The sequence below is a fragment of the Eublepharis macularius genome, chromosome 5 (genome assembly GCF_028583425.1).
Source record: "Eublepharis macularius isolate TG4126 chromosome 5, MPM_Emac_v1.0, whole genome shotgun sequence".
NCBI classification, from domain to species: domain Eukaryota; kingdom Metazoa; phylum Chordata; class Lepidosauria; order Squamata; family Eublepharidae; genus Eublepharis; species Eublepharis macularius.
The window spans coordinates 125,330,489-125,357,586 of NC_072794.1; the positions used below are offsets into that span (position 1 = coordinate 125,330,489).

The following is a 27,098-nucleotide window of genomic DNA, read 5'->3' on the forward strand; positions in this document are numbered from 1 at the left end:
AATTAAAGTTTTGGAAGGTTATGATCTGCATCACTGTTTGCACAAAGTCTAAACACTAACATCTGGTAGAGTAAAGCATCAAAGCCAAATTTTACCTGGTTTTTTTCTACATTTAACTCTATCCCATGATCCTTGGACCGTTGCAAACTCTGCTCAGATTTGGAAATTCTGTGCCTCATACTACTGCTGTTTTCTGTTTCAGTCCATTTATCTGCTACCCGTTGTCCTCTTTTTATCCTAGGGAAGGAAATTCCACATATAGTGTGTCTTCCTCCTACACACTTTTAAAAGTGAGAGGCAGCAGAACTCCCCATTACATCTTCACATCATTATTTTACAAGTATGACTATACCACAGCTGGCTTTTCTTTTAAAAATATAAATCACAAACAGCAAAGTTCCAAATCCTGAGAGAAGGGAGTGGAAGATCAGAAATAATTATGAACAGGAGAAAAATTGTTACTGTTTTGAAATCTACTAAAATATTGAAGTTTAAGAAATTAATCAGAACATCTCCTTTACTTGACTAAAAGCTTGATCTGAGAGATTCAAGAAATAATATCTATCTAATTTCTCCTTAAAATATTTTACCCTTCATCCCCAGTAAAATACAAGAAAAAGACAACAACACATTGGTCCTCTTCAGAAACACTTATATATTTATTTATTTATTTATTTATTCAATTTATATACCGCCCATCCCAGGGGCTCTGGGCGGTGAACAGTTAAAATTGATAAAAACAAAAACTAAAATCAATATACAAATAATAAAACAAATTAACAAGGTGCAGTGGTGGGGAGAACCTTCCCCACCCCAAAGGTGGGAGGCCGACATGGCACCGCCCCCTTCAATCACCAAACGCCTGGCGGAACAGCTCTGTCTTACAGGCCCGGCGGAACGATAATATGTCCCACTGGGCCCGGGTTTCCATTGACAGAGTGTTCCACCAGGCTGGGGCCAGGACTGAAAAAGCCCTGGCCCTGGTTGAAGCGAGGCGGGCTTCCTTAGGGCCGGGAACCACAAGTAAATATTTATTCGCTGATCGGAGCGATCTCCGGGGAACGTACAGGGAGAGGCGGTCCCGAAGATATGCCGGTCCCAACCCACTCAGGGCTTTAAAGGTAAGAACCAACACTTTGAACCTGATTCGGAATTCAACTGGAAGCCAGTGCAGCTGGCGCAGGACAGGTGTGATGTGTGACTGGTAAGGTATACCAGTCAGGACCCGTGCCGCCGCATTCTGGACCAGTTGTAGTTTCCGGATCAGGCCCAGGGGTAGCCCAGCGTAGAGTGAGTTACAGTAATCTAGCCTGGAGGTGACCGTTGCATGGATCACTGTAGCCAGGTCCTGGGGCGTCAGGTAGGGGGCAAGTTGCCTGATCTGACGAAGATGGAAAAATGCAGACTTGGCAACCGCCGTGACCTGGGCCTCCATCGATAGGGAGGCATCCAGGAACACACCCAGACTCTTTACCACTGGCAAAGTTGCCAGTGGTGTCCCATCCAGGGCAGGGAGCTGGATCCCAACATCTGGCAGCCCCCGTCCCAGCTGCAGGACCTCCGTCTTCACTGGGTTCAATTTCAGTCTGCTCTGTTTCAACCATGCTGTCACAGCCTCCAAAGCTCTGGCCAGATTGTCTGGGGCCGTGTCTGGCCGGCCGTCCATCAACAGAAAAAGTTGGGTGTCATCCGCGTATTGATGACAACCCAGCCCAAACCTCCGCACCAACTGGGCGAGGGGGAGCATATAGATGTTAAATAACATTGGGGAGAGTATCGCCCCTTGGGGAACCCCGCACACCAAAGGGTGACGGGCCGATAGATCTCCCCCGAGCGCCACCCTCTGTCCCCGACCCTGGAGAAAGGAGACCAGCCACTGTAAGACTGTCCCCCTAATCCCCACGTCGGCAAGGTGGCTGGCCAACAAATCATAGTCAACCGTGTCAAACGCTGCTGTGAGATCAAGTAACACAAGCAGCGCTGACCCGCCTCGATCCAGATGCCTGCGAAGGTCGTCTGTGAGGGCAACCAAGGCTGTCTCCGTCCCATGGCCAGGACGGAAGCCAGACTGGAATGGGTCCAGGACTAGAGCATCATTCAGGAATTCCTGCAGTTGTACCGCCACCGCCCGCTCAATCACCTTGCCCAGGAACGGGAGGTTCAACACTGGGCGGTAACTGGACGGGTCGGTGGGGTCCAAAGATGGTTTTTTCAGGAGGGGCCGCACTACCGCCTCCTTTAACACTCCTGGAAAAACCCCAGAGCTCAGGGAGATGTTAACAATGGCCTCCAGATGGTCCCGTAGCCCCTCCGAGCTGGCCTTCACCAGCCAGGATGGGCAGGGGTCCAGAGGACAGGTGGTTGGCCTCATCCCCTGCAGGATCCTGTCAACATCGTCCTGAGAGAGCAGGCTGAAATGGTCTAATACGGACCCAGAAGACGGCCAAGGGGTCTCCAGTTCCCTTACTGTATCAACAGTGGGTGGCAGGCCACGGCGAAGGAACAAGATTTTACCCGCAAAATAGCTCGCAAAAGCCTCGCAGCCAATAGTTGAATTAAGAATTTGGTGGTCTCCCTGAGAGAGGGAGACCAAGGACCGAACTGTTTGAAATAATTGAGCCGGGCGTGAGCTAGCGGATGCAATGGAAGCAGCAAAGAAATCCCTCTTTGCTGCTTTCACTGCCACCTCATAGGCTTTCATAAACGTCCTATAAGATGTTCTTGCCTCTTCGTCGCGCCCCCGCCTCCACACTCGCTCTAGTCGTCTCAGAGACCGCTTCATCTGGCGAAGCTCCTCGGTAAACCAAGGAGCTACCCGTTTGCGGGCTCGGAGAGGACGGCAGGGGGCAATAGCGTCGATGGCTTCGGAAAGACGGCCATGCCAATCATCCACCAGCTCATCTAACGTACTGCCAGGGGGCATCGGATCCCGCAGAGCCGCCTGGAAACCAATTGGATCCATAAGCCTCCGCGGGCGAGCGTAAATCCGCTCACCGCCCACCCGGGAAAGGAGCGGCATGCTCAGACGAGCCTTCAGAACAAAGTGATCTGACCATGGCACTGCATCATAGGCATCCAGGACCACCATCATCCCTGCCCCAAAAATCAAATCCAGCGCGTGACCTGCTTGATGCGTGGGAGCCGAAACAAACTGGGAGAGTCCTAGGGCCGCCATGGAGGACACCAGGTCAATGGCCTGCATGGAGGCATCGTCGTCAGCATGGACGTTGAAATCCCCGAGAACCAAAAGTTTCGGGAATTCCAAGGCCCAGCTGGCCACCGCCTCCAAGAGACCAGACAGGGAAGATGCAGGTGCAGGTAAGGGCTGCTGCTGCCAAGGGAGCTGCTTCCATCAAGGGCTGGGCTTTCCATCTGCCCGGCCCCGCCCCTTGTTGCTCCAGCCTACAAAGGTTGTTGTAGCCTGCACTGCTGCTGCTGCTGCCAAGGGAGCTGCTTCCATCAAGGGCAGGGCTTTCAATCTGCCTGGCCCCGCCCCTTGTTGCTCCAGCCTACAAAGGTTGTTGTAGCCTGCACTGCTGCTGCCGCTGCTGCCAAGGGAGCTGCTTCCATCAAGGGCTGGGCTTTCCATCTGCCTGGCCCCGCCCCTTGTTGCTCCAGCCTACAAAGGTTGTTGTAGCCTGCACTGCTGCTGCTGCCGCTGCCAAGGGAGCTGCTTCCATCAAGGGCTGGGCTTTCCATCTGCCCGGCCCCGCCCCTTGTTGCTCCAGCCTACAAAGGTTGTTGTAGCCTGCACTGCTGCTGCTGCTGCCGCTGCCAAGGGAGCTGCTTCCATCAAGGGCAGGGCTTTCAATCTGCCTGGCCCCGCCCCTTGTTGCTCCAGCCTACAAAGGTTGTTGTAGCCTGCACTGCTGCTGCCGCTGCTGCCAAGGGAGCTGCTTCCATCAAGGGCTGGGCTTTCCATCTGCCCGGCCCCGCCCCTTGTTGCTCCAGCCTACAAAGGTTGTTGTAGCCTGCACTGCTGCTGCTGCTGCCGCTGCCAAGGGAGCTGCTTCCATCAAGGGCTGGGCTTTCCATCTGCCCGGCCCCGCCCCTTGTTGCTCCAGCCTACAAAGGTTGTTGTAGCCTGCACTGCTGCTGCTGCTGCTGCCAAGGGAGCTGCTTCCATCAAGGGCTGGGCTTTCCATCTGCCCGGCCCCGCCCCTTGTTGCTCCAGCCTACAAAGGTTGTTGTAGCCTGCACTGCTGCTGCTGCTGCCGCTGCCAAGGGAGCTGCTTCCATCAAGGGCTGGGCTTTCCATCTGCCCGGCCCCGCCCCTTGTTGCTCCAGCCTACAAAGGTTGTTGTAGCCTGCACTGCTGCTGCTGCTGCTGCCAAGGGAGCTGCTTCCATCAAGGGCTGGGCTTTCCATCTGCCCGGCCCCGCCCCTTGTTGCTCCAGCCTATAAGACTGCTGCTAGGGGACTGCTTGCCTTGTTACTGTTTATTGTTTTTATACTATGTGTGTTAGTTACTGTAGTCTATGTTGTTAATTTGGTAGGGTATTGGAGTTTTGTGTATGTTTGATAGCTTAGTCTGTGATAGTTGGTGGGCTGTTGATTTTGTGAGGGTGGTGGGTTAGCACTATGTTCATTGGTGAGGAGGCCGGCTTGGGGTCGGGGATCCCAGTGATCCGGGGACGTGGGAGGTATGGTGGTGGGAGCAGATTATGGAAGGGAAGGGCATTGAGACATGGTAGGGCTCGATGCCCTTCCAATCTGCGTCCCATCCCAATATATACCTGTTGTGGGGCTAGGATATTAAACCACTCTCCGACACTGGCGCTGTGCAATGCCAGGTCCATAAATAATAAGACCAAAACACTGCAAGATTATCTTGCAGCATTGAATGTGGACCTGGCTTGCGTGACCGAGACATGGGTGAGGGAGGGCGAGACGGTCGCTTTGAAAGAACTAGCCCCCCCAGGTTATACGGTCCTCCACCAGTCCCGGACAAGTGGTCGGGGGGGAGGCGTGGCTTTGCTCATTCGGGAGTCTTTCTCCTTCAGACCACTCCCCACCCCAAAAATTACTGGCATTGATTGTATATAAAATCATAATTTATTTTCATCCCATAAGACTAGACAGAAGGAGACTGAATCCAGCAGCACTTGAACAAAGGCTGAATGGACAATCTCTCCACAAATCTTCTTGACATATAGCCCAGCCTCACTAGAACTCCAAAAGTACCCACTTACTCTAACAGTGACCACACAACAGACCACACAAGTGCTAGTATGATGTAGTTTTGTACAGTATGCCAATCCACAGATAAACCCCAATTAGCATTTCAATTATAACCCCTCAATACATCAACATTACCAAACATACCCCTCCCTGCTCCTCCTGGGCAAGACTGTGTCAAAGAAGCTGCTAATCCTGGGTCCCAACCCTGAAGGCTCTTCTCCTCTGCTGATGTTGTCAACAGAAGTATAGGTATTGACATCTCTGCTTCCATCACCTCCTGCAAATTTGCGCATTTTTCTACATTTTAAAAAAAGTTACATTTTAGCCATAAATCTGAATTTGATAAGAAACACCCCTTCCCTCCAAGATAATGACACTGATGATAAAGCTGAATAAAGTCTCATCCATGAATCCTGCAGCATGTGTGTGTGTTAAGGTCAACTGAGATGACAATGTGACTGTTAGTGGAACAGAATACCAGGATCCAATCTATGATTATCAAAAAAAGGCTGGCACAATAGCACGTGGGTCCAAACTCTAGCTTTGTATTACTGAATCTGGTAATCCTGTCTTGCCCCCTGTGCTTCTGAGAAATGCTAGCAAAGGCATTACATACTTCTATTAATTACAAAAACGAATGGATCCTCATGGTGCTCCCTGCATTCCATAAACTGAACAAGAAATATTTTAATCTATATGCATCCCATTGTGCAAAGATGTCACAATAAGCACCAAGCACCGACTGGTCACAGCCATTGTGTTTCCTATAACAACCTACGGATGTGAGACATGGACCTTAACAAAAATGGACAGGAGAAAAACTGACTCATTCGAACTGTGGTGTTGGAGACGACTCCTGAGGATCCCTTGGACAGCAAAAGTAACAAACCAAGCTGTCTTGGAACGCATAAAACCTGACATGTCTCTGGAGGGGGAGATTACAAAGCAGAAGCTCAGCTATTTCAGGCATGTAATAAGGGCCAACTCACTAGAAACATCAATGATGCTAGGAATGGTGAGTGGAATGAGGAAGAGAGGAAGACCAAAAACCCGCTGGCTGGATACCATCATGAAAGACACTGGACTGAATATGAAGGAATTGAAAGAAGCAGTCAGAGATAGAAAGGCCTGGAGGGATACGATCTACAGAGTAGCCAAGGACCGGACACGATTAAATGGCTAGGATTGGACTGGATATGCATCATACCCTAGCAACTTTACCTAAATTCCTACAATGCTATTAAAAGACTACAAATAGAAACAAATTCTGAATTCTGGCAGAAGTCCCAGTCAATATGGAAGATTTAGCCACAGGACACAACTCACACTATACTGTATATACACACTTCACAGATTAAGTTAGAGGCTAGTTAATGTACCAAAATATGTGAAAGGATTGCCACCCATCCACATGCAAACACAACAAAAATTATTGTCATTTTTCTCTCACCTTCTTCTCTTGCTAGCACTGCTTCCATGGGTCCCTGACAGTTTAGAAAGCTGAGTAGATACTATTTGGCAGTGTACAGTTCCCATCAGTAGCATTAGGCACAAAGGTCCAATAATTTCACTTGCATTCACAACAGGCATCATGTAGTATAACACAATTGCTACAACTGAAAAGATAGGATGTCAGATTCAGCTATCAGGAAACCTTTTGTTTTAGTAGCATGAAATATAACAACTGTTTGTTTTTAGATCTCAGAACACTAATCATCCAAATGGTGTAAGAAGAGAGAGGGGATTGATGGAATTAGCTGTTGATTTCAAAAGGCACCGAGGCCTACACATGCAAGCAACTTGGCCTTGGCTTTTCCACTTTGGATTTACTGAGGGAAAGGCAGACTGCAGTGGAGGAGATCATAAACAGAGTCACCTGTAAATAGTTTTTGAATATAATCTCTTCTACCTGGGCAAAGAAAGTATTTAAGGAAGAAAAGGTAATCAGTCTTCTAAATACAGGTGTGTAATGCCCTTGCATTCTAGAATTCTAAATACAGGTGTATAGAGCTTCTGTAGCACAGTGGTTAAGTCATTCAGCTGCAAATCAGCACTCTACTGGTTCAAATCCCACTATTGCCATGAGCTCAGTAGGTGGCCTTGGGTAAGCCACTCCTCTCAGCTCCCCAGCTGTACTGCCAGGATAATAACAACAATAACTTGTTCACTGCTCTGGGTGAGGCACTAATCTGTCTAGAAGAACAGTATATAAGTGCAGATTGTTGTTGTTGTTGTTGTTGTTATAGAATGAGATACAGACAAAAATTGCATTGTATTAGATAAAGCAGAATGTGGTTGTTGCCAAATAGCAACAGCAATTTCCACATCAATCCAGATTTCTTAGGAAATACCATAAAAGTAGACTCATAGGATTCACAAAAGGGTTTTACCGAAGTGCACACAATATAAGACAACAGTCACTGGTGCCTCTATAATCTAGTGACCATAGAATCACCTCTCCCAACTTTACTCTGAACTTATGAATGCATCTAAAAAGTGTGAACTTTCAAGGTACCTTTACCAGTGACAATATTTAAAAAGAGCAAGGGTAAAGAGGATTCAGTGAAATAGCACTTCCATTACCCTCCTGCCACGTAGTTCTAGCAGATTCCATACCACGCATCAGCCCAAAGCTTAACTGTTATTTTGTTCTTTCTGCAACACTGCATTTTCTGAATGGTAGGGTGAAGGAGCACAGTATTAATGAAAGCCTTCGGTACTATAGTCTGGAAAGCTCTCTAAAATAGTTCAGTCAGCTTCTATGACAGCAAAAGGTCAAAAAATAGAGAAGCTTTTCAACAGTACTGCCTGAACAATGTCTACATTTTCCCCTGGTTTTGAGCAATGAACAATAGTAACCAATGTATGTATCAGATATTTACTGAAAGAACTGGACTGTTCAACACCACAGTATATCAGAGGAACAAGATCTGTTCAAAGTACTTCTCATATAATCAATGGGAACTGAATAGAAACAACATCTTATCAGTCATAAACAGTATTGTTCAGTAAGGGACAAGACACAAATAATGAAGAAGAATTTTAATGATCTAGGTGTCCTGTTTAGTAAACATCTTTCATGGAAAAAGTGCCATGGTGAACTGAGATTAATAACCTCTAACTGTTGAAACAGTTAAAAAAAAACTTCTCACATGACGGCCATTGCCCACACTTTATATAGAACCAAAGGACCTTATCATGGAATTCCACAGAAGTGACAAAAATATCAGTTTAAGAATTCTTTTGGGTCTCCATCCAGGTATATCACCTACAACAATGTTACCAGTTAAAATAGGTCTTTCATTGTTAAATAAATAATTTATTATTTAAAGGTAAGAAAGCTGTCTGACACCAAACTTTCTTAAAAAATGAATGAAAAACTAGTTTTATAGTCATCATGTAAAGCATTGCTTTCATGTTACAAAACGTCTATGAAATCTCTAAATGAAGTTGAACCAGGGACACAAAATAAGCTAATCAACAATAGAATATTTGTAAATATTTGATCCACTTAGAAAAACCTTTACAATGCTGCACTTTGAAACTCTCTGCTTACTGTCAGAGTACATTTTAAAGATCTTTTTGGCTAAGATTGGTTGTGTTAAGGGCAGTAAGGAAGGCAATCTTCCCTAAAATCCATGTGACGCTGCCATATAGCAAACCATTTCTGTTCTGCTTTGTATTTCTGTGCAGTCAGCTTTTGACTCAAGTTCTGTTATAGGCTGCTATATAAAAAAGTTAGGTAAGCAGTCAATACCTAGCACATTAAAACTACATATAGATCCCCCTAGCTGTTGTGATGGTTCTCACCCCAGTGGGTTGCTGGGGTAACCACAGAAACAAAATAAATGAGAGGGGAAATTAGAGATTAGCTTTGTTGTGAGGAGAAAAGTGTTGGTCCTAACCTCTTGCGGCCTGCCTGTCTCACCCATTCAGAATTAATGAGCTTTTTTGGTGGCAGCGGGTGGGGGTGGGGGGGACTGAAATGGAAAGACCTCATTAAACACAGTTGGACCACGTCTACAAAAGGAGTATTTGTAAAACTGCTGCTGAGATCGAAGCATGATGTGCTTGCCTATGTAAGGGGCTATGGTAAGGAAGATGATCTCTTAGTTCAAACAGAAAAACCTGCACTGTAAAAGGACCAATTAAGAGATGTGTTGTTGAGATGTGTTGTTGCAGGTCCTGTAAGATTAATGTAGTTGTGGCCCTTAATCAACCCATCACTGAATGTCCAGCCTTATTATTTGCTGGTGGTGTGTGCAGTTAGACTGGGGTCATAGTCTCTTGAATTGGTTGACGTACACCACTTTTTATGGCCTAACTTACCAAGGCTAATGTTCTCTCCAACTATCTTTGTTTCCTTCTAGTCAAGAGATCAGATTCCCTTTAGATGGCAAAGGGGAAAATGAGAGGAAATGGTTCACATAAAGATGGAAACTTATAACGGAAGAAACAAATGAAAATAACAAGGAAAGAGGAATGAGAAATTACTAGAAAAAAAGGTTGGGGGAGGAGACTGAAAGCATGATAGTTTTTGCCAGCTCTTAGTCACAGAAGATAGATTGGAGGCACAGGCTTTCTCCCAAATAACTTCAAGAATGTACAAGAACAGGTGAACTACAAAGCAGTGCAAGTGATGGGTTAGTTTATATAAGAATTGATTTCTGAATTCAGGTTGTGACAGAATACATTCATGTTGCTTATAATCTGGGTTGGATCTAGCCACCTTTTCAGTTAGCAAAAAAAGGAAGGAGGAGGCCCCAATGGCCACCAACAAAGACTGTACCAAGGATGATAGGACCTCATGGGAAAATTTCATGTATGATGGGGACTGTAGTAAGTAGAACTAGGCAACATTGAGTGGAAAATCCAGCTGGAAGAAACCCTTCTTCTAGAACTGGTATACCAAGTGATGATCATAGTTCATCAAGTAAGTTGGGCAACCCTGAAACAAATTGCCTTTCTTTTCTCTTCATGGGATTCCAACAAAAAACTCTTTCCCCCGCTTACCCTGTAACAAATAGAGAACTAGCAGCCATGTAAAAATACGCTGAGATGTCACTTGTATCCACCAATGGCTAAAAAATGGGAAGAACACAACTCGCACAATCCCTTTCCTTGTAAGAGATGTCCAAGGAATTTCTGGTTTAGCTTTGGCAAATGTAGATCCTAGAAAATAAGTATGACAGAGACAATCTGTTTAGCTGGGAATGAAGAGGAAATCTATTTCCTCTTACTACTTCCCACTCGAGCCAAGACTCCTTTTACTCCTGCTACCTTGAGCAGAATTTGGGGAATTCTCACATTCAGGCCGTTTCCAGACGGCCCCCCCGCCTCGCGAAACGTCGCGCGTCGTCGCGCAGAAAACGCGAAATATCGCGTTTTCTCGCGCGAGTTTTGCGCGACGTCGCGCAAAACTCGCGCGAGAAAACGCGATATTTCGCGTTTTCTGCGCGACGACGCGCGACGTTTCGCGAGGCGGGGGGCCGTCTGGAAACGGCCACAGGAGGCTAAACTCTGCTTGTAATTTACCACTTCAGATTGCAGGTAGTTCATATGACTGAATGATCTCCCATACAAAAAAATCTTCATGTATATTATTCAGAAAATATATAGGCCAGCTTTTCGGAGACCTGTTTGAGGCAACATAGAAAATTAGTATGTCATGGGAAAGGCTAAGCTAAAATGCTTCATCCTTACCATTTCCTTTTTTTGTATGAAGGAACATTCAATCACATTGAACTCCCATTTGCAGACTGAACTAAGAGAGCCCAGATACAGATTTGTTACTAGACTAAGCCCAAATGAAGTGCCTCCCCCACTCACCTAGCTGCCTTACAATGCAATGATAGTTCTTCATCTGCATGACACTTATCCTTCCTATTTGGCCTTTAAAATAATTCATAAATGCATAAATAGTGCAGTCTAAATGGCAAAACCACCTAAACAAATCAGCAAGCATACAATAAGACATACAGCAAACAGATAACACATACTATACGTAAAATGTAAGAAACCTATTACATAATAGCATCATAATAATAACCTGTCATCTCAATCCCACATAAAGTCAGAATACTGTACACATTTAACATGAACCAAATACAAATTTCATTGTTCTAACAGTACTTACCTCGGATCAAGTCAACATCTATTAGGTCCAGCTGTATGTGACCTTTCTTTTTGGGTCTGTTTTTAAAGCCCTGCATGATAAACCATAAAAAATGGGTAGATTCTATGAACATATTAGGCTTTCTACTTGTCTGTTCCTTATTCTAGTTTCACTAACAGATTGTCCTAAAGTCACTCATTCACATCCTAAGGCAATATGTATTTCATGCATATGTGGACATAAGTATAGCTGGACATTGGTTGTTGTGGATTTTCCGGGCTGTATAGCCGTGGTCTTGGCATTGTAGTGAGAGATCTCTGTCTTTTGGTGCTACACCTCTGAAGATGCCAGCCACAGCTGCTGGCGAAACGTCAGGAACTACAATACCAAGACGGCTATACAGCCCGGAAAATCCACAACAACCATTGTTCTCCAGCCATGAAAGCCTTTGACAACATAGCTGGACATTATATTGTCGAAGGCTTTCACGGCCGGAGAACGATGGTTGTTGTGGATTTTCCGGGCTGTATAGCCGTGGTCTTGGCATTGTAGTTCTTGACGTTTCGCCAGCAGCTGTGGCTGGCATCTTCAGAGGTGTAGCACCAAAAGACAGAGATCTCTCAGTGTCACAGTGTGGAAAAGATGTTTGCAGGTCATTTATATCTACTCAGGAGGGGTGGGGTTGAGCTGAGTCATCCTGTAAGAGTTTCCCAGGGTGTGGAATGCTAATAGAGGGAGGCTTCACTGTATCCTGAGGAGGTTCTTTTGCATATAGATTGGTGCTTGATGTGCTAATCTTCTCTGCAGGGCTATTGTCGGGTATAGTGTTTTGTTAGCCTGGTGTTTTTCAGGACTGGAAACCATGCTCTATTCATTCTTAAAGTCTCTTCTTTCCTGTTGAAATTGTGCTTATGCTTATGAATTTCAATGGCTTCCCTGTGCAGTCTGACAAAGTAGTTGGAAGTGTTGTCAAGTATTTTAGTGTCCTGGAATAGGATACTGTGTCCTGTTTGAGTTAGGCTATGTTCAGCCACTGCTGATTTTTCAGGATGGCCAAGTCTGCAGTGTCTTTCATGTTCTTTTATTCTTGTCTGGATGCTACGCTTTGTGGTCCCGATGTAAACTTGTCCTCACCTCTGAAGATGCCAGCCGCAGCTGCTGACAAAATGTCAGGAACTACAATGTCAAGACCACGGCTATACAGCCCGGAAAATCCACAACCACAGCTGGACATTGTCACCAGTATTTCTGAGTAGAGATTGGCATGAACCGGGGGGGAAAATGAACCATGCCGTTTGTGGTTTGTCACATTTCACGAACCACAAACTTTCATGAACCTGCCCTAGTTCATGAACTGGTTCATTTGGTTCATGAAAAGTCTCATCCAGGTCGACAAATCATCACTTCTGGGTCAGCAGGAGACTTCAGGGCCAGCAGAAAGCCACTTCCGGGTCAGCAGAAGGTCTGCAGGAAGTCCATCCCCTGTTGCCTAGGAAACTGATTGATCAGCACCAGGCTGTCTGCAGTGACGAACCAAAAAATGAACCAAAACGAACCAGCCTAAAGTTCGTGGTGGTTCGTCAGAAATGGGCTCTGATGAACCACTGGTTCGTGAACTATGAACCGGCCTGGTTCGTCATAAACTTTGGTTCGTATTTCGGTTCATGCCCATCTCTATTTCTGAGTAGCTTTCACTATTTTTTCTTTTAAAAAACGGCAAGTGTTACCCCCATGCTTTTTCAGAAGCCTAAAAATACAAAGTAATATGTAAAATATTTGAGTCCAGTAGCACCATAAAGACCAATAAAATCTTCCAAGGTATGTTGATGAAATCTCTAAATGATTAAAGAAAAAAAGTGTATTAAATATATATTTGCTCATCTGAGCAGGACCTTCTAAGGGTGACCCTCTAAAAACAAGCAAGCTCAAAAACTGCCCATACATGTGTATTCTCTGTTGTGGTCCCCACCTTGTGAGGAGGTCTGCCTGAAGAGGTCAGGAAAGCACTCATGCTCCTGTCATTCCACAAACTATGTAAAACAGAATTGTTCAGGAAAGCTTTTTTACAAAGTTAATAAGGCTATATTACTACTTTTTAAAGGAGCTCTTATAAAAGTAATGGGACCACTCTGTTTGCTGTATGTATTATTCTGCTCTCACTTGTTTGTTTTCATATATAATACCATTTTCTGCAGTTTAACATATCATGCCTAATACTTATGTTTCGTTGCAGACTACCGTAATCCTAGTCCTATTACATTGCTTATTAGATATCTCATCCTATTGTCTGCATTCACTTATGCTGTGTAATCCATCTTGAGTCTCAGGAAAAAAGGCAGACTATAAATAAAGTAGTAGTAGTAGTAGTAGTAGTAGTAGTAGTAGTAGTAGTAGTAGTAGTAGTAGTAGTAGTAGTAAACATTAGGGCCTAGGTGAGAGCTAGAATTGTCATGAGATGGAAATTTTGCACTTCTTCCTAGATCTTATCTCCCTTTGCAAACTTACTGCCCCCTTCTGCCTATTGGTCTCATTATCCAGTGCCTTTCTGAAAAATTCCAACCAACTAGAAATTCCTAGGATTGCAATTACATAAATATTTAAAATAGTCCACAAAGTAAATATGCTTAATTTGCAAAATAAAGATAAACAATTCCTGTTTTCATAGAAACTAATTTGGATTTTTTTTATTCAAACAACACAACTTTGTTGACAGTTTTTTGGAACACAAATTTCTCAGACAAATAAATAAGAGATTATTTACACATGTATTTTAGCCTTTTCACAGTGACAGGTTTACACCTGAAATTTTACAGTTAGTCAGTACTTTACCAAGTAGAAAGAAGATTGTCAAATGAAGTTAATTTCAAAGAGGTGGCTTCATTTAAACTCATTTGCCAATGATCTACATAGCTTCTCAGTCACTTCACAAAGCATTCATTTACAAACAGTGGCAACCATGCCGAAAAACAAATTATTCATTAATGGGAAAATCTCATTTAAACACAGTCATTAATATGATCTCAGGTAAACAAAGGTGATCATATCATTTGAAAGAGCAAGTTATTTCATAAACTTAAAGTATACATGCCACCCACAGTTACCGTTGGAGAACTGCCACCCAAATATATTTTTTACTGTTAACTTTCTTTATGACTAACTCTCCTCTGCTCCCAACCAATCACATCTAATCTGCCAGATCTTCAGTGGTGCACCAGTTCTTTCTAGATCCTTGTAACACTTTTTGCCTCAGTAAAAGGTTCCCAGCAAAAATAGGCTTCTCCACTTACTAAGGCTCCAGTGGCACCTTAGACTAACAACACTGATTTCAATATGAACATCTATGAGTCACTGCTCACTTTGTCAGATTGGGTGGGGGAGGTTAAAGCATACAGTTAACTCCTTGTGAGCCATTCAAATGAATCTACATTTGAAAGAATCGTGAGGAATTAATCCTCAGATTTAACTCCTTCTTCCCCCCCCCCACCCTTGTAATCTGCTCAAGAAAGAAGGGATTCTCTGATTTGTAGATGTATCTGACAAAGTGAGTGGTTACTTATGAAAGCTCATGTTGAAACAAATGTAGTTAGTAATAATAACAACAACAATAACAACAACAGCAACAACATTCAATTTATATACCACCCTTCAGGATGATTTAACACCCACTCAGAGTGGTTTACAAAGTATGCTATTATTATCTCCACACAAAACACCCTGTGAGGTGGGTGGAGCTGAGAGAGCTCATAGAAGCTGTGACTGACCCAAGGTCACCCAGCTGGCTTCAAGTGGAGGAGTGAGGAATCAAACCCGGTTCTCTGGATTAGAGTCCCACGCTCTTAACCACTACACCAAACTGGCTCTCAGTCTTTAAAGTGCCACTGGACTTTTGTTTTATTTTGCTACAATAGACTAATACGGCTACCCCTTTGCATTCCCCATTTGCTACAATAAGGATGCATTTGCAAACCTGTCATCAAAGTTGCAGTGAACTGGAAAAACCATATGTGTGCAAAAAGCACTCTGGACACATTTTAAGTAGCCTCTACATCAACTCAAGGCATATTGCATCAGGAGTAATCCTTTCCAGCTCACTCATTTTATGCATAATTCCAGTCATCATCATACAAAAAATAATTTCACCTCTCTCATGCTACAGACACACAAAACAAGGAGTAAATGAGACTATCAAAATTATCTGCAGAAAACAAAATCCTGATAAGCACTGGGTAGACACTGAGAGAACCTATACCAACCAATACTAACCTATACTAACTTTACAGGAAATTGTGTGGATGCAAGATAAACATCATCCCAACAATACATTAAATAATCCCTTTTAACAGCTATTCTCATCATTTGAAATAAATGGCCAAAAAAAATCAGCAGCAGGCATATCTCTAGCACAACTTTCTTGGGACAGGACCGATTTCTTCTAGGCAGGGACCAGTTTTTTTCTATTTGGAAGATGTATAAGCTACAAAGAATCTGTCATGTGACTACAAAAAAGGTAATGTTACCAAAACAAAATATACACACAAAAAATTCAGCTGAGAAAATCCCCTACTTTAGGTATCTTCAGTTGCAAAATTTCATAAATATCCCAACTATTAAAAAGCAAATTATTAGGGATGTAACACAGTTTGAGATTATAATAAATTACCCTACTCATCTATGTAAAACTATATCTGATCTACATAGAATACTGGGGATATGTATATAAATGTATATCAATGGGAAATATACCAATAGGAAAAAGTGACTTGCCTTTTGATTCCAAAGTATGATCTCATATATTATCTAACCCACCCTTCTCCTCTGCTTCTATTAATATAAGGGAAGTCTCTTTTAAAATCTTCACATTTCCTTGTATATTTGTATATTTTATTTGTTTGACCCCTTCTGTTAATAACATTTAGGGCCTTTTATTAAACGTAACTTATAAGTAAAAATATGTAAACAAAAATATTTTTTACAAAAATTATTTGAAGATGTTTTTACCTTCATCTCAGTCTGTTCTACAGACTTTTCCCATATCTGTTGATCATAGGCTCCAATCTGAAAAAGAGCTGCTTATATTTAAAAAAGAAAAAAGATCATTTCTGAGCCAACCTAATTTTCATGTCCTCCTTCCCTCTAACAAAACTAAGAATTACCAGTACAAAAGTATAAGGTATTTCCCAAGTTATTCTACAGATTTCTTTAACTAAAATATAAAGATCATTTAGAGGAAAAAATACATGTTCTAAAACTGTACTTATACAGGTAGAAAACATCTCCAGATAGTAATTTTAAACTTGTTTTTAAAGGTTACAGAAAATAATGAAAAATTCAGAGGGAATTTGATATTATCCATCAAAAATACTTATGAATGTATTTCACTTAATTACACAGTGATAGCAGCATAACAAATAATTTTCATACATTCTAATTGGGATGTATGTTTTGCCCTCTATTCCTGTATCAAAAGAGACTAAAGCACAGAAACCATCTAACAGTGCTTCAGCAACAGAAACAAGAATGAGAATTCCTGGGATGGTTCCACATATTTTCTATGTAGTTTGTTTCATATTTGAGTCTATAGACAGCAGTTTTCCCTACAGTTTCCTTGCTTCAGCCACCATTTTCCCACTAACATCAGAAAGCTTGATAGATGGCTATAGTGTTACCAGAATCTATTACTACAATCTATTGGCTCCCAGCTTTCGTTGTTCAAAAATTAAATATATAGCCCTTTTCAGCAAGAATGTATAAAGGGAAAGGTGCAGTCTGTGATTTTCCCCTAATAACTCCGCAATGATGAGGGCAATAGATGATGATCACAACAATAGATCTTTATAATACTATAGAAATCTAAAAATTCCCAATTTTTTAAAAAAGTTCCCTTGGGGTGAAGGGGTGAGGGAATGGCAGCTGCAAAGAGTGAGGCAAGGAAAGAGAACCAGCAGGATGTAGGCTAAAGTGTCAGAATATAACCTAGGTTCAACCCAGGTTCAAATCTCCGCTCTGACATACAAACTTGCTGGGTAACCTTGGGCCAGGCATATACTCTCAGCCTAACCTACCGCAAAAGGGTTTTGTGAGGAATAATTGGAGGTGAGGAGAACTATGTAAGCTGCTTCGGATCTCCACTAGGGAGAAAGGTGGGATGTAAATGAATTAAAATTATGAAAAAATAAGAAAGTAGCACTAATGTAGGTAGGACTGGCAGAAATGAGTACCTTCCCACTAATATGGCATCCAAAGGTTATCTTTCCACGAAGACCATACCAAATAAGGTTTGCAAAAGATCACAGCAAAGCTGAGGAACACACAGAAGCAGGACATACAGAGGATGCCATCCTGTGGATGCTCCTAAAACAGCACTGCAGCAAGACAGCCAAGGCAGAGCACAATTTGTGTGTAGAAACAGCCCTGGATTTGCAGTACTACATTCTTTACCCTTTTTAGGAAAATACACTCTAGTCCAGCAGCAGAAGAGACCACATGCACCCATTCAAAAGATGAAATGGTTACATTTAAAAACAAGCCCCTGGAACTGACCTTTTTTTGGTACCAAGCAATACCATCTTCACCATTAGAGGCCATCTGACAGACACCAATAACCAAATTCTCTGTATCAAAAATACAGAAGAAAACTCATTCTCTTTCCAAAGCTTAAGCACACAACAAGGAGGTATCAAAAGACTGTGTCATTGCTACGGTTGCCAGCCTTCAAGTAGGACCTGGAGATCTCCTGGAATTACGACTGATCTCTACATGACAGAGATTTGAAAGCTGAACTCTATGGCATTATGCTCCTCTGAGATTCCTCCCCAAATCATGTCCTCCTCAGGCTCCACCCCCAAATCTCCAGGAATTTCCAAAACCAGAGTTGGCAATCCTACCCCAGTGCCAGACAAAAGTGGTATCTGTTCCAATTTGCCTAATTTTATATCTCTTCTGTCGTACGGATGATACTGGATGGGGCGGAAGAGTTGCGTCATTATATAAACAGTCAATTATTTTTAATTATTTTAATCACAATTGTTGTGCAAGCTTTGTGCACTTCAAGAGAAATAAGCCTGGCACAGAAATACTCCAATGCCATCCTTTGGACATCCCTGAGTCAACTCTTGAGGCAAGTGGTGTAGCCTATCACAGCAAGCAAACACCCACCCGCCCCCGAGTCTTGTGGCACCACCTTCTACCGCCTACACCACGCTTTTTCAGACAAACTGGAGGGGCTTCATAAACCCATCTAAACCTGTTCCTCATTCGCGGCTACTCCTCCGCTATCCTCCTCTTCCATTCACACCGATCCCCTCCTAATACCCTCCGTCTCCACACTGCCACTCACTTCTGTATCAAACGTCTCCCTCATCATCATTCCCTCACCCTCCCGTCGCCTCTGTCCAGCCCTTCCAGGCCTCTTCCCCCAGCCCTATTTCCCTTTCCTCAGTCCCTCCAAGCCTCCCTTCTTACAGCTTCTCCCTCGAGGCCTAGCCCCTGGCATCGGCCGCTCTCCGCTTCTTACAGTTACCATGGCAACCAGGAAAAGCCGAGGGGGAACGCAAGCTCCCGATCGGGGAGCTGGTGCTCGGCTATCTGTGCCTACTTGCACCCCATTCTTGGCAGGCAGCATGAGCCAAGCGTCGAGTCCACAAGTCCTTCAGAGCCGTTCTTCGCGGAAGGGGAAGCTAGACTAAAGCAGCCGAGAGCCGAATCACAGATGCAAGCGGACACAGAAGAGCGCCTGCCGTAGGAGCGCCTAAGCTAGAAAGAACAGCCTGAATATGTCACTTGTATTAGTGCAAGATAAGGATGCGCATGATGCTGGAAGTGACGGGCATTTGTATGAGGTAAAGGGAGACAGAACGGGAACACTTCACGCTTGAGGCATTTCTTTACAATCTGTCTTTCTAGCCTGTTTATATAGTCTGAGATTCGGGCATGGTGAAACTAATGGCTCTAAAAAAAATTTAGAGCCATAGGTTACAGAACCTATGTTTATGAGTATTTCCCTGTATCAACTGTAGCATCCGGTGGGGAAAGTGGTATTTTTTGCATTTATCGCAGTAAACAAACGTACGCTTGGAATACTGCCAGCGCAACAACAAAGCGTGTTCAAGTGCATTCTCTTTCCCGTTTCTACTGAACACTGATCAAAAGAAACATAGTAGTCATCATTAGTTGTACAATATGTTTTGGGATAGTCAGTGAAGATAATAATTTGTCTGCACTATTTTTTACCATTGGGTTGCTGGGTTTCTTACTACCTTGGTACTTTAACAGACAGGATAGGTTCTGATGATTTGGCAGTTCTATTTACGAGGGCTTTATTTTGTCCAGGGTCCTTTTGAAGCATTACACATTTAAGAGTGGCTGTTTTAAAAAAAATAGATTATCCAGTGTGCCAAATATACTGTTGTGAATTGTGAACAGAAAAGTGCTGGTGTGTTTGTGAGCAGTATAGACCTGGAGTCTCTATACCCGTGTTTCCCAGCCTTTTTTTCCCATGGAAGAACCCCAAATAAATTTTAAATGCCAAGGAACCCCTACCTATGAAAATATTTACAGGCTTGATTATGGCACAGAGTGCAAGTCAGTTACTTCTAAATTATTGTCAAGAACATTTGTAAAGAACTGCTATATACAAGTCAGCTTTCCTAACCTTAACTGTGATGCTTTGCGGGATATTAGGGGGGGGGGGTTGTAGTATTTCAAAAATATTTATCTCACAATTTTTCATGGAACCCCTGATGATATGTGGAACCCTAGTTAGGAAATACTGCTCAGTACCTTAGAGAAGGGCTGCATGTTTCATAATCTATCAAGGCATCTGAGAACCTTATCTTGACTATACCAAGTATGAGCCATATGGACATAAACAAGAAAAGCCTAGGTAAAGATATGGATACCCCACCCCCCAAATATCCTTCCATCACTCATATAGCTCACAGTTCAAGCATCACTTCTTCAAATCTCTTAAAGTGCAATTTTGGAGCACATTGCATATAAACTGTATAGTTCACTAGTGGCTACAGATTCTTTCAGGGAGGGAGCAGCAAAAAGTACAAGAAAGCTGGAAAAGGGCTAGCAGTCTATCTAAAATGGTTGGGAAAGTATTTGAGTAGCAGGCCGATTAAGATAAGGACTATACATTTTACCAGTGGCCTATTTTAACTTTCATCCTATCCAGCAAGCCCAATATAGGATTTTCTGCCAAATAACAGTTCCCAGTAAGGGCAAATCAGACTTCTGTTTATTAAAAAAATACTTTACAGGGAAAAAAATCTATGCATTCCATGTATTTTTTTTTTACAAAGAAATAGCTTTAACAGTTTGATACGCTTGTACAGTCAGCTACTAAAAGAAATGCACTGTGTTAGAGGATTATTCACAGAGAGACTTAAAATTTTCCCAGTTCACACTATTATAAAAACCTCTTTAAAACACTTGCTAAATGTCAATAAATATACTAAGGCCACACAAAGCAAAAACAGTCTTCCAGGCAATTGTACATATCCTCTATATGCAAAGAACTTAGATATATTAAAACCACAGAAAAATATCTTAGCTGCCAATCAAAACTGAATTTAATCACAAAACACTACACAAATCTATTTTATACAACATGTAAAGTATCAGTATTTGCTTAGACAGAATTGAAAGTGCTATATTAAGAAAAGCCCCTTCTTAACTACATGTGCTGTTGGGTTCTACAACTATTATGAGTATTAATGGAAGGCCTTAATGTTATTGGGAAGTTGTCTGTTGAACCAGCCTAAATTAACCTACAGTACAAAGCTTTCAGGAGCTGAAGGACAACCATCCCCACTCATAGCAACCTTTAAAAAAAAGCCACCAATATGGCTATAAATACTCAGCATTTATAAGAATATAAGGTGCAATCCCACCTATATTAAAGATATTTAAGTCCCATTGATTTCAATGAGACAAAACACTTCATTATCTCCTACAGAAATCAATGAGACTTAAAGGCACTTAACATTGGCCGGATTGTTCCCTAAGTGAAAGAGTTTACCACTCAGTTTAAATTCAAGCATGTGAATGGCAGCATGAGAAAAAAGTGAAGAATTTAAATTATATTTATCCTGGGGTTCTAACAATAAATGAAGAACTTTTGCTACACAGTTATGTCCTTACATTTAGGAAAACTGCTAACAGAACCAGAGTCCTTGTATTGTATGCACAAAATTTTTATGATAAAGGTGTCTTTTAATATCACATGAATCCTCCACACATTCCATCTTCATTGAAGAGAACATGTCAGTTATCTACAAAATAGATTTTATGTTCAAAAACATTTAAGGGGAAGAATGTGAAATACCCAGTTCACTTACATAACTTTACTTTTGCCAATGTATTAAATAGATCAGCAGACCCATACAGCCATTCAGTGAACACAAAACACCACTTTTCTTTGGACTTTGATAAAAAGAAACAAAAGGATGTTTAGTGAAATATAAAAGGGTCCTCATTTTTCAACGTGGAGCCAATCAGACTTTTTAGACAAGAGCTAGGTTTCTGGAACTTCTAGTATTTAGCAACTGAGTTGAGACATGACAGGATATACTGGATTGATAACTGGAATATTCAACAAGTATTGAAATTTGACAGAGACTCTCCAACAGAATAAAATACCTAGATTTATTTTATTATAACAATCATTCTTCCTTTGAATTGGTAATTATATCATGTTTATATACTCTAGGATTTATAAAGTAAGATTGCATGTTAGCTTAAGCCAACTCTACTAGCAACATATCTAGCCATTAAAATATCAATGACATTGGCAAGATATATTTTCAAAATCTTCGCATGAATGCAAATTGTTACTTCAGTATTTCCTGAGAGATTACACTTAAAGTACCTTTAGGTCTCAAAATCTAAAGATGTTGTCTTCTCCAAATGATCCTTGGAAATTTGAATCCACTGATTTGTCACTCTTTTCCCACCAAAGTCAGTGGTTCTCTTATTATCATTATTCACTTTAATTTTTTTCAGTTCATCTTCCTTACCAAAAAGGATCATTTCATTCAGTGATATAATTAGACTTAAGCTTTTGTCTCTATTTGTATTTTTTAAAAGTCATTTGTGAGCAAAGATCTGAGTATGCACCAGAGCTTTTTAACCTCCTTTCCCACTACAACTAGTGTCCATGCAAAAACTAATGCTGAATGTCAAGGGATTCTGAAATACAATCTGACACACTATAAAGGGCTACTGGCAGAAAGAGAAGTCAGCATAGTTCCAGTGTGCACACAGAAGTGCTTTAAATGCATGAATGGAGCTCACTGGAATTTAGAAGTAATGGTAATTTGATCTTATGAACCATTTTAAGTGTTTTTCTATAAAAACAAAATGTGAAATTAATATAAGTGAACAGGAGAGAGATTTTTAAGTCTCTTCAAATATCAGAAATATGATTATTCAAAGAGTATTCTGCCTTAAATACAATACAGTATCAAATTGGTTGGTACAAGTTTTACCTTGGTACTTTCAAAACTCCATGACTGCTTCCTACTGCTTTAGGACGCTATACCACCATTTTACCAGGCAAGCTTGCTCTATTTTATACATATGTATGCAGAGTTCCAGAAGGAACTTGCAACTACTGTTTCTCTATTAATTCCATGTCATATTCTTATGAATAACCAAGAAATAGGGGTACATACCATTTCATTAATTTTTTTGGATTTGCTTAAGTTTGTGCAAGTTGTGTTTTGAAACAGAGAGACAAGTAATGAATGACTTTCCCTTTACCTGTAATATCTTTTCAGATTGTACCATTTCCTGAGCAGTTATACACAGTGGTGGCTTACAGATGACAGTTAACTACACTTGTTGAAAAGTCCAAGAAATGGCTCAAGACATGTTTTATGACATGGTCACAATGGGCGAAGAGAAGGAGATGTTTGGAAGACTAGTAAAATAAATGGAAGAAACATATGACAAAATAAAGATGGTATCGTATATATAAGTGATGCACTGAAACTCATATTGCCTGTGAAGAATTACACTTTGCACAGCCCATAAAAGTTTATGAAAATTCTTCTGGACAAGAGTAAAAAAGTGGAAAAAGCCAGAGTATGCAGGGATTATTTCCTGAACCAGTACTGGTCAATCTAGAATTTAAGATTTAAAATTACACTCCTGCATAAAAAAGTTTAATCTTACGTAAAAAGATTTCATCCTAACACCTTATATACACAATTCACCACCACTCCAATATGAAAGTTCATTTGAAATGTAAATATTTTCTATTTGTCTTCAGTTTTGCACCAAGACAATACATACATATACATATGTGTATATATCAGGAGTAATACAGGTTGTATCTAATCACTGCAATATTTTCTGATTATTTTTACTATTGGTTTAAAATTGTGCCTGCTATACCGAGGTGCTAATAGGCATATAAATCTACACAAAACAATATTGCACAAAGTAATTGCTATTATATAAACATTGATATGCAAGTTTTTCCAAAAAAGATTGATATCAAAGATGCATTTTAAAAACACAGCTGTTTTCTTTGCTTCTGGTTAGTATAGTTCTCCAAGTTTCTCCCCTTACCCTAATGAGGACAAGAACAAATAGTTCTGAAACAACTTTGATTACACCTTCATAAAGTTCACATCCTATATGTGAGAGGTTTCTTCCAGTACCAGAAAAAAATGTAATTCAGTACACTGTGAGTGAAAAGCTGGCTATAGTTAATGCTGAAGGAAACTGTATGACTGTTAAAACAATGTTAGCCGATGACACTTGACCTACTGCCATTAATCTTTCAAAAACAGCAGTAGCACTGTGTACCCAAGAGTCACATGTGGAAACAGCAATCCATGTGTGATAATTTATTGTGAAACAATTATATAGAATTTGAGAATAAAGGCAACCAATATATATCATTAAGCCTACTCTACTGGATTAAGTGCATCAATGCAAAGGAGAGGATGGTTTCCATCTCAGATGCTTGCTGTGAATTATAGAAGCCACCAAATTGGTTAGAATATTGTAAAGCCTTAAAGTGCTCAAAGAGAACAGTTTCCTCAGAGAAACTGCCGACAGTTACTTTCATTAGACACTACTGTTACATTATGCTGTCAGGGAAGTTTTTAAAACACACTGTTCCCACAAACATTAAAAGCAGGGGTATGGGAAGTGTCAGTTATTACTGTTTAAGAAGATCACACACACTGTGCAACTAATACATCCGCTTCTTTGTTAATGTGTTGATAAGCAATTAAACTACATTGCTGGTAACTTGAGCTTCCTCCGGGTTTTCAAAAGTCATTCTGTCTCATACACATTCACACAAATGCCATTGATCATTAAAAAGTGCTTTGCTTTCTCTTTCATTGAAGCCATTAATCAGATGGGAGAGTCACTTTGTGAATCCTCCACAGAAACCATCCCTTTTATGCTGAAAGCCAAAGATAAAACAGATGTAAGGGTATCAGATTTACTAAATACTTGAAGTTCCTGAAGAAAAAATAAAGATGCTGAATTATTACCTCATTCCTTGGGGGGGGGGGGAAAGTAGTCCACTACATGCTGTACTAAGGGAGTAAAATACAATTCTAACTTTGCATAATCTGTGTAAAAAAGATATGCTTGACATTTTGGAATGTCACCTCTCTTTATAGAATTATAGGCAAGTTATCTCCAATAAAACATAACCCAGTTATAAAACTATAACTTCACATCAAAATTTTAAAAAGCTGTTTAAAAATGTGTATGATTATGTACATATCACACAAGAAAGCCTTTATGATCATCCTGTGAATTGTGTTGCTGATCTGATTGTAGTTTAAAAACTGGAAGGGACTCAGCTGATCTTGTAGGACAAGTCATGACAGAGACGAAAACAAGGACGGTGGTGTCACCGTCGTGATCTGTACTTCTGTTCCTACTTCTCCAGACTCTTCTTTCACAAGCACACATTGGTCTTCAATATCTGATTCCATCTTGTCACCAGTGCTACTGTCCATATTTGAAATGCTTTCTGTACTTTGAGAATTCTCTCCTGAAGGATGATACTGTTTAAGTCTTATATGCCAGGCTAAGCTACACACAGCAGACACCGTCTTGAACTGATGAATGACATTTCTAGGGATGAAGTAGATATCATTATCGCATAGCTGGATTCTAGCATAGCGAATGCCTTCTCGTCTCATTTGGTTTAGCTTGGCTTCGTCAACCCACTGAACACACTGAAAGGAGAAAATAGTTTGGAGGTAAGGCGCATGCAGGATCCATACTAGGTATTCATTTATATTGCAAGGTGCTTAATATTCTGTCTAGCAGACCCATTTTAGCTTTATTAATCATTCTTAAAAGCCACAGCTCATGCACTTGAAGCAGGGACCTCTTAAAAACATATCTTGAAGTGTAACAAATACCAACTGTCAAGATGAGAGCGACTAGTACGCTAATAAACACACAAGCAAATAGTTCAGCAAAAGCACACAATGACTTGGATTGCACAAACCATGAATGCTGTTGCAGATCTCTCCCCTTCCACTTCCCTAACAATCCCAAAAGCTGATGTTGGGGGGGTGGGGGAGCCTCAGGGACAGAATCCCAAGAGGTGTTGGCTGTTGTGAGGAATGGGAATTGGGTAGAATCGCTCCCATCTTCCACCAACAGATTCCACTGGTATTGGTGTTCTTGGCATAAGAGGCAGTATCATCCTCTTCATGGTGGCTTCCATATCATAACACTTTGTCCATGTAACTCTCATAACCCTCCATCACTTTTTCAGGGGTCTCAAGGGAGACAGGCTTGTCTATGAGTGCCTTTTATTCATGGTTCATGGGATCCATGCTAATGAAATTCTTTTTCAGCCCAAACTAATTTCTGCTAGTATTTGTCTGTGGTCCAAAATGCTAGTGTGTAATCATGGTACAGTAAACACATTTTCTGCTAGTAGATTGGGGGAAATGCATAAAATACCTACACTTCTTGAAATTTGGGTCAGTAATACCCGTTTTGGCTCATATGCCACAAAGAAGCTCCATGAAACAAACAAAGCACAGCCAGGGGGGACGTATCCATAAATAAGCCAGTGACTCTTAGTGGTCAGAGCACCAGACTAGGAACTGGGAGACCAAGTATCTAATCACCACTCTGCTACTGAAGCTTACTGGGTGAACTCTGCCTTTCATACACTCTCAGCCTAACCTACCTCACAAGACTGTTGCAAGGATAAAACAGAAGACAGGAAAACATTGTCTTGGGACCCCACTGGAGATGAAGGCAAGGTATAAATGAAGTAAAATACATTACATTAAATAATTATCAAGAATACTTTTTCGTCTACTGCTGCCTGACATAGCAGTATGGAGGTACTCTCTGATCAACTCAAGACCTCCAAATGTGAGGAGAAAAACATGTTTGTTAATGTCACAAAGTGTTCACAAGTCAAAGTAATCTTGTTAGAAATCAAGTAAATTTCCTAAATATACTAGGCAAGACCATTCAGAGTTCTGGTACAACTTCTACATGGCACCACAGAGGCGTCATTTGGAATGCTGTTTGTGAATTCTGTAAGACTGGGATGGATTATTCTCCCTTGTGGTGAGGAGTTGGACCACATGATCTGAGGTTACTTTTACTCACACTTGATCAATGATGATTAAGTCTTCTTTTGCAAAAAAAAAAAATGTGTATTGTTTCTCTATTTCATTTGTGTGACATTCCATACTTTAGGGGCCTTGTTTAATTGGAGGGGAGGAATTGAAGATGTTCTGTTGCTTTGGAAAAACTTGAACAATAGAAGTCTCAGCCAGCAAGT

At 41.5% G+C, this 27,098-nt stretch overlaps 2 protein-coding genes and 1 long non-coding RNA gene across 8 annotated transcripts in view; 1 reads left to right on the plus strand and 2 right to left on the minus strand.

Moving 5' to 3' along the window:
• PHTF1 (putative homeodomain transcription factor 1) overlaps positions 1–18,900 on the minus strand; it is a 46,563-nt gene extending 27,663 nt beyond the window's left edge. For 3 of the 6 annotated variants that reach the window (XR_008597045.1, XM_054979851.1, XM_054979856.1), the window contains exons 1-8: positions 18,758–18,900; positions 17,837–17,907; positions 16,295–16,351; positions 11,318–11,387; positions 10,195–10,353; positions 6,632–6,797; positions 5,326–5,478; positions 96–237 (exon numbers count right to left, since the gene is read on the minus strand). Coding sequence is in view for 5 of the 6 variants with exons in the window: in XM_054979851.1 (XP_054835826.1) it covers positions 96–237; positions 5,326–5,478; positions 6,632–6,797; positions 10,195–10,353; positions 11,318–11,387; positions 16,295–16,351; positions 17,837–17,881 (792 nt within the window). In the remaining variant the exon portion in view is untranslated. The remainder of the gene's footprint in view (positions 1–95; positions 238–5,325; positions 5,479–6,631; positions 6,798–10,194; positions 10,354–11,317; positions 11,388–16,294; positions 16,352–17,836; positions 17,908–18,757) is intronic. The other 3 variants (XM_054979853.1, XM_054979854.1, XM_054979855.1) reach the window with 3 other exon arrangements.
• Positions 18,901–18,998: 98 nt separating this feature from the next.
• LOC129330688 (uncharacterized) lies at positions 18,999–23,279 on the plus strand. The gene is made up of 2 exons (XR_008597069.1): positions 18,999–19,134; positions 23,080–23,279. It is a non-coding gene; the product is annotated as an uncharacterized LOC129330688 (long non-coding RNA).
• The window catches only part of RSBN1 (round spermatid basic protein 1), a 37,852-nt gene continuing 31,269 nt past the window's right edge, over positions 20,516–27,098 (minus strand). Inside the window, exon 7 of the mRNA XM_054980834.1 lies at positions 20,516–25,515. Coding sequence (XP_054836809.1) covers positions 25,153–25,515 — 363 coding nt within the window. The 3' untranslated portion in view covers positions 20,516–25,152. The remainder of the gene's footprint in view (positions 25,516–27,098) is intronic.